Source organism: Gadus macrocephalus, chromosome 16 (assembly GCF_031168955.1).
Source record: "Gadus macrocephalus chromosome 16, ASM3116895v1".
NCBI classification, from domain to species: Eukaryota; Metazoa; Chordata; class Actinopteri; order Gadiformes; family Gadidae; genus Gadus; species Gadus macrocephalus.
The window spans coordinates 6793083-6800604 of NC_082397.1; the positions used below are offsets into that span (position 1 = coordinate 6793083).

At 47.5% G+C, this 7522-nt stretch overlaps 1 protein-coding gene across 4 annotated transcripts; it reads right to left on the reverse strand.

Moving 5' to 3' along the window:
- Positions 1–208: 208 nt before the first annotated feature.
- On the reverse strand, positions 209–7219 carry srsf7a (serine and arginine rich splicing factor 7a). 4 transcript variants are annotated; one of them, XR_009529773.1, is made up of 9 exons: positions 6889–7219; positions 5760–5998; positions 5368–5547; positions 4910–4996; positions 4727–4774; positions 4462–4509; positions 4166–4306; positions 2670–3198; positions 209–1675 (listed from the first exon to the last, which is right to left on the reverse strand). XR_009529773.1 is itself a non-coding variant. In XM_060075887.1 (8 exons), exons 2-8 carry the CDS (start codon positions 5981–5983, stop codon positions 1624–1626), a joined length of 780 nt encoding a protein of 259 aa, XP_059931870.1. In that variant the 5' UTR covers positions 5984–5995; positions 6889–7191; the 3' UTR covers positions 209–1623. The 4 variants fall into 4 exon arrangements, 1 of the variants encoding a protein (XP_059931870.1); XR_009529774.1 differs by having other exon boundaries at positions 4166–4297; positions 5760–5995; positions 6889–7206; XR_009529772.1 differs by having other exon boundaries at positions 5760–5995; positions 6889–7205.
- Positions 7220–7522: the final 303 nt, after the last annotated feature.

Below are 7522 nucleotides of genomic sequence, written 5' to 3' on the forward strand. Positions count from 1 at the left end.
GAAGCACTATGCTTATATTCTGAGCTGCACTTCCTCCCATGTAATATTACTTAGCCTTTAATTGCCAGTATTTTATGTGGGTTAAATTAATGCAAAAATTATATTTACAATAAGTTGCTGGAAAGAGGACAAGAAATCAACTTTCAGTTGCTTATTTGTAAATTGTATGACGAAAGCCGATACAAATGAACAAATGACCAGACGAAAGACATGTCCAAGAAATTTATTCAAAAATAACTGCCACTTGCGAGCCAGGGAGAGTCAACCAATATTAAAAGGTTGGGTATGGGATTTGCGAAACGCCAGCAGATTTTGAAAATACACAACTCAAATGGTCCTACCCACTCTCCTTCAATGCTGACTCTACCCATTCCAAGTACATGGACGCGCAATCATGCACGAGCGCGAACAGAGATGCGCGAGAGCGGGCCATTAGCTACCCCAGGATAACAGAAGCTTGCTCTGGGTCACGAGCTTTGAGTACGCGCACGAAGGGGTCACGCGCGGGGAGTGCAATACGACCGTTTGATTGACGTACTTACTGTCCAATGCCACTCGATGGTTGTGGAAATCATTGGCTGGAGATTTTTTCGAACCCTTCCCGTTCCACAGATGATTGACTTGTTTAATTTTCATGTCAGTACTTCTAACTCAGTGGCTGTAAGTGGGTGATAAGGATTAAGTAATTTTTCAAAAATGACCAGAAAAGAGAATTCCATACCCAACCTTTAAGAACAAGCCCTTACAAAAACAAAAGCCAGATCTCTATAGCTCTAAAAACCTATACAAAAAAAAAAAATCACAAACAAATGAACAGCAGAAATCCCGATCAGTTGACAGTGGGCTGAGGACATGTAAAACGGGCAGTGCAGTAGAAGACCAGACTTCATGCTTAGGGTCGGCCTCCTCCATGAGCCAGCGACACGGTAACCATGACGACATGTAACCATGGTCCCAAGACATGCAGGCCAGTTCCGACGGGACAGAGGTGGGGCTGGAACTGAACAGCCTGGGGGGGGGGGGGGGGGGGGGGGGGGGGGTCGGGTCATCCCATAAAACATAAGATAAAGTCCTAATAAACAACAGCAACGGAGGATTAATAACACAATATCAATCAATTAAGGTTGGGTCTTGTTTAAGCATGTTTCAGTGTGAAAGAGTTTCATTCCATAAATTAAACCAAAAAAAACCTTCAGGATTTGTTACGAACTAACAACCATAATGTACATTTTCTCTTTGAAATACAAGCAAGTTATTGCAAGGTCCTTGGAAGTGTAAAAAGAAATAAAGGGTGCCATTCAGCATAAGGATAACGGGCACATAACTTAAAAACTAAAATAGCCAGGTCCATACAATGTGCCAATTTCAACTGTTCAAAGCAAACCGCACACGATGGTTTGTGAGAGACTAGTTTTGTTTTGTGGGGGGGGGGGGGGAGATGGAGAATTTTTTTGTGTTTGTGTTGTGTGGTTAGGGTTAATGTGTTATTAGCATGTAATATTACCGTGAGGTTGGGTGTGTGATAATAACGTGTGTGTCAGGGTTTGGTTAGGTGTGTGTTATTACTCTGCGTTATTAGGGTGTGTATCAGGGTGGATGTTATTGGGGTGTGGTTGGGTATGTTCAGTCGCCTGCAGGGGTGGGGCTCCTCTTTGCGCTTGGTGTGCGGGAACGACTGTAACAGAGAGAGATGAGGGTTAATGGTTGCAGCATGGGGACAAGGACAACACAACCTTCACACTCCAGGCCCGCTCCCTGTGCCATTTCCCTGGCTTGATTCAGAACCATTTGATTACTGTACACCAAATAGTCAAGAAGATTCAGTTATATTGCAAATCGGTCCAGGTGCAGAGACTCAGATTCGATGCACTAAGGGATAATCGGTGCCAGGGAAATGGCATTGGTCCGGGGGAGAAGCCCATGAGATGTATGAAGGAGTTTCAGCAGGCCGGTCCTTGGCTTTCAAATGGAAATCCAATTGTAAGGACCGACACTTCTGAACACACTCAATTATACAACTTCCACACAAAAAACAGTCTCTTTGCATCAAAGAACAATACATGTCATTGTCGTCTGGTAGGCTGGGATCAACACATTGTAATGGGAACAGATATTAGATTCAATCACCACCAATCGGGACTTAACGGGTTCTTTCTACCAGGGCTAGGGTTTCTACATTTGAGAAGTTAAACTAGACTCATAAAGTCACCTTCACATTATAGGGCTCAAGACACATACATTTTGACTGAGTCTATGTTTTATCTATTTGGGGAATCAATAAAATCATTCAGAGCGCATTCAATTCCATTCAATCCCGAGTCTACTGCTAAGTTGGTTTTACTTTAGTGGATGGCCACATGGTCTTGAGCTCCGCCTTGTAAGTTTCAATAATGTTATTCTGTCGGCCAACCAGTTACAGTTACCGTTAGCTTAAGGCTAAAGTACCCGGTTATGTTCCCCACTTCGTTCAAGGTCTCTGAAATTGAGCACATTATCCTTTCACCCCTCAATCACTCACTCAGCCACTCATTAGCATGCGCAGCACCTTTGCCCTAACGGCTAACTGTCAGCCCCGCCACCTCAGGTGAGTGCTTTACATCGAAACCAGCTGTTTTCTAGCCTTATCAGTGGGGGGTGGGGGGGGGGGGGGGGGACATCTGGATGTTTACCTTTGAGCCAGAAACAACAAGTACATTGAAGCGGAGGACGAAAGCACTGAAGGACGGATGACTACTACTCGAAGAGACTGCGCTGGGAGGCTCTTGAAGACGGCTGAAGTCTCCTCAGCGCGCTCCCTCCCCCTCTCATAAGCTAAGACAGAGGCCGGAGAGCTCCGGTAGGTAGGAAGGTGAAGGGGGAGAGGAGGGTGGAGGAAGGGAAAGGGGAGGGGGGGAGGGGTTCAAGAAGGTCGTGGTCGAGACTCTGACTGTGTGGGTCCGCCCGCTGGCAGGCCTGAAGGCTGGCTCTAGTAGAACAACTGTGTGAGTGCTCGGGCGGTTCTGGTCTGAGCGCGTGCGTCGGTCGCCCATTCACTGTGGGGGGAGCGCTCGGTCGGTCGGTCGACCTCTCTCTCTCGCTCTCTCTCACTCTAACGCCAGCTGCAGGCGGAGGCTGATCTCAGCTCAGGGCTTAAGTCACCCTCCCGCAGGCCGTGACCGCCGGCAGCGGGCAGACCCTGGGGTCCGCTGCCACCACACGCTTTAAAGAAAATATGAAAAATAAACAAAACCGTTCTGCAAAGATGAGTCACCACTGGTGCTATGCTGCCTGAACCCCAACTACACCCAGCTGCCTTTCTACAAGTACCCCTTTACTGTACATAAGAACCCACCCAAATTTAGAACAACATTTGAACCTAAAGCTTACTGTTTACTAATCTTTCAGTTCATGACTGCAGTCAGTTTAAAGAGCAACTAAACACTACGATCCAAAAGCAGAAAGCCAGGGATAATACCCTTATTAAAACCAATCTGAAGCAGCATTCAGAAAGACTAAGGCTTCCAGGGATGGTGCGGTTCCTGCTGTTGGATTTTAGTGCTAGTCATATTGTGTTTTTCACTTTAAATTAAGACTGAATCTAATGAACCTCAAATGCTTAACTAACAGGGCCTTGTTGCAACTGTAAGAGATGAAACCCCATTGGCTATCCTAAGATTAAAGGTGTTCCTTCCTTCCTTCCATGTGCCCTATTCTCAATTCCTCAGCACAAAGCCGGGCGGAGGTTCACTTAACAGGACAGGAACCTCCCGCTCAACCGCTCGGTGATGGTTGTGAAGAGAGAACCGGGTACATGAAGGAAGGCCGCCGTTCTAAACCTTCCACCTCACTTCCTATTCATCCTCCCTGCCTCCACCTCTCTATCCTGCTACTGAGAAACAGTAGCAGAGCCGTCCGAATCACGTCGACGATGTAGGGGAGCTGTGGCTGTGCCTGGGCTGGTCTAGGCTCATCCAACGCTTAATGCAGAGGACAAGACAATCTACCCTGGCTAATGTGCAAATCTGACCCTTGGCTGAACTCATAAGGCTGGCTGATCACTAGACTGCTCAAGGGGTGGTACACAGGGCAAATTCAATTACTTTTCTAAAAGAAGACAATCTGGTTGAACTAGACAAGTTAAAACAGCTTTTCTACAGTGAGTGAGGAAGTAGAGATGGGGCCGTACCTTGTCCTCTTGTGGCTAGGTGAACGGGAGCGAGAGCGCGAGGCCGATCGGCGCCTGGGGCCAGAGACAGACCGGCGCCTGGGGCCAGACGCAGAGCGACGGCGGGGAGCCGAGGCGGACCTGGACCGGGACCTAGAGCGACTGGTGAAGCACACCAAACGGGTCAAGGACTGGGAAAATATTACCACCAACTTCAATACGATGCGTGTGATGTTTAAGAGTCGAGGGGGGACTGGGCCTAAATATATTTAACTCCCATCTTCGGAGAACGATTGCAGCAAAAATTTGAAACTCACCTCCTCGCAGGAGTCCTGGACTTATTAGAGCGGGCTGGGGAGCCAGACCTGTTATCATGAAAACACTTTTAAGTGAAAAGGGCCAGAGCACTAAACAAGCCAGACGGGTTCAAGAAACGGGGCGGGCAGCAGGTTTAAGGCTCCACGTGTGGGTGCTGAAGTACGATAACAGAGAAAGACCCTCAAAGTGAGGTCATATTACATGGTGGGGAAAGAACAAAGGCCAACATTAGCTCTGGTAACAGCCGTCGACACTAAGGCTCACCTGCTCCTGCGCTTAGAGTACGATGGAGAACGGCGTCGCCCACTGCCACTAAAAGACAACAGGCAAAGGGTTAGGAAATGACACACATCCACCTGGACTGTCCGCCCATTCTCACAATCAATAAACAGCAATGAGCAGTTATTGACAAAAAAAATGCTTGAAGCATGCAGCACATCCATGTACCGTTCGTTGCTACGGCTACGAGAGCGGGAATTGTAGCGGCGGCCACGGGACCTGGACCGGGAGCGAGATCTGGAGTGAGAGCGGGACCTAGAAAAGAAGAGAACAACCGATATGGTTTAACCGACTCAGCATATTGGAGGGCATTCAACTGCAGGACATCTTCAGATGAAGCCGTTGGGTTCAACCCCCTGGACATCTTCCGATGAAGTGGTCAGGGTTAAACTAACCTAAAGTGGTGAGGTTTAACCTCATGATGCCTTTGACATCTTTCAGATAAAGTTTTTAGGGTTAACCTCATGATTCCTTTCAGATAAAGTGGTCAGGTTCAACCTTATGCTAATTGGTTATGGTTAACCTCATGATGCTTTTGGACATCTTTCAGATGAAGTAAACACTTTTCAGAGAAGGAAGCTGTGACTGGTTGGGTAGTAGAGGTATGTGAGGGGCCTTGGGGGTACCTGCTACGTCGGCCACCTCCCCTCTTGTTGAAGCGGTAGCAGTCGTATGCATAGTGGCCACGGTCACCACACTGGTAGCAACGGTCTTGGGGGTCAAAGTGTCGACGACTTGGACGCCCGCGACCCTTCCTGGACATGCCGGTTGAAAGCTCAACGCGAATTCTAGAACCACACAAGACCCTGGTGGAAAAGACAGCGGTTTAATTTTAAAAGCAAAAGCTGGCCCGGCAATATAGTTTTGGTGGAAATTGTGATGAAAATTCAGACACCAATATGGCCAACGTCCGATTTATGTTTGAGAAAAAAAGTAAAAATAATTGTGTGTGTCTAAAAAAATAATCCAATGCATGTGAATACGGCTTGTTGAAGTAGCACGGCCCGTTTAAACTCACTTTCCATCCATTCCCTTCACAGCATCCTCAGCATCTCTGGGGTCCTCATACTCGACAAAGGCGAACCCAGGAGGGTTCCGGGCCACCCACACAGTACGAAGGGGGCCATAGTAGCTAAAAGCCCGTTCCAGCTCGCCTTTCGCTGCGCCATTGCCCAGGTCACCGACGTACACTTTACAGTCGGTGGCCCGCGACGAGCTACGGGATGAGGAGTAGTGGGACATCTCTCACCTCGTCTGCTGGTAGGAGAAAGGAGTCCAGAAGGAAGAAAAACGTGCGTGTACATGAGAATAATGCAAGATAAAACACCAATGCACTACAAAAATAAATAAATACCGTAGTACGACTTATTATGCGACAAGGAATTGATTGAAACTTCATCATAGGCAAACCAGCGGATTAAGGAGTTTGATATCTCCACTGTTGCCGAGGGCTGTAGATCATCAATCATTCTATCTCATTGTGATGACCTTTTCCCACGCGCCAATCCTGCCCACGCGCCAATCCTGCCCACGCGCCAATCCTGCCCACGCGCCAATCCTGCCCACGCGCGTCCGCCTGTACGTGCGCGATGTGTCACTCACAGGCAGCTCGTCAACTTCCTCATTGGGTCTGTTTTACAACAACCTCAAAGTTTAAATGCAAAAACAGCAGCATACAGCGATATTAGTCTTGGTATTCAGCCACTTATGCTCAATGTATAGAAGCTGCAGTTGGCCATGAACACAATTCGTTCAACCAATCTTAAAGCACAGTTGAAAGTGAAACTAAATACTATAATTTCATATTTCAATGGGCCAATACTTATGAGTAACGTTAGTTATTGCTCGCTCAACAGGATAAACGTAGCCATGTGTCTACATGCCATCAAGATTGTCAGAGCGTTATATATATAGATAAACACCTGAGTGTGGACCCGTCTATGTTCTGGACAAAAATAAACTGTTGTACGGTGAGTAAATGAAAATATGATTAAACGTCAATATCGTAGAAGAAGAATGCATTGGAGGCTACCGATACTCAGCAAACCGAGCATTTAAAACACAATATTGTATAACATTATCTTGGAATTAGTCAGTGCCCGCAACTGTCCATAAACAATGGCGAGCCCATGCGTTAGCCATCGTACCTTGTTTGTCGCGATCCACGTCAATGCGCCCGGCGAAGAAGCTTCTACTGCACGTGAGCAGCAGCTAACCCTTCAAATTAACCGAAGATATACCGATCCAACTGTGTTATTTGGCCAGTAACCAATGTACCAAGCGTTAATGTATCTTACAGCTTCTTTCCGCCAGGCTAACTGGCTAAGCTTTAGCGCTAGCTCGGCGTGCTGTCCAATCAGCGAGCCCCCCGAAGCCGCCACATCCGCATCTGCGCAGTCTAGCGTTTCATCAAGGGGCGGGTCGTTCAATCACGAACCAAACAGCGCCCCCATGTGGCTGTCCGAATATATGCGCAAAACTTCGTAGCAGGGCAGGTGTGGTTACCGGATTGACTCGGCTGCCAGATCTACTCGGGGTCCTGCGCTTACAGACGACGTATCGACACTTGACGCATCGACACAAGCCAACGGACAAAACCTGGAAGGGTTGTTTATAAACGGGGCTCAATTATTGACATAAAAAGAAGGCTCAATCCGTTTTGGTTTTGATTTCATTGAACGCAGCCCGTTCTTTCGCACTAAAAAAGCCATTGGAAACACGTCTAAAAGCACTGATGAATGCATACGTAACCCAGTTCCTGGTAGGAACTCTTATTCTGAA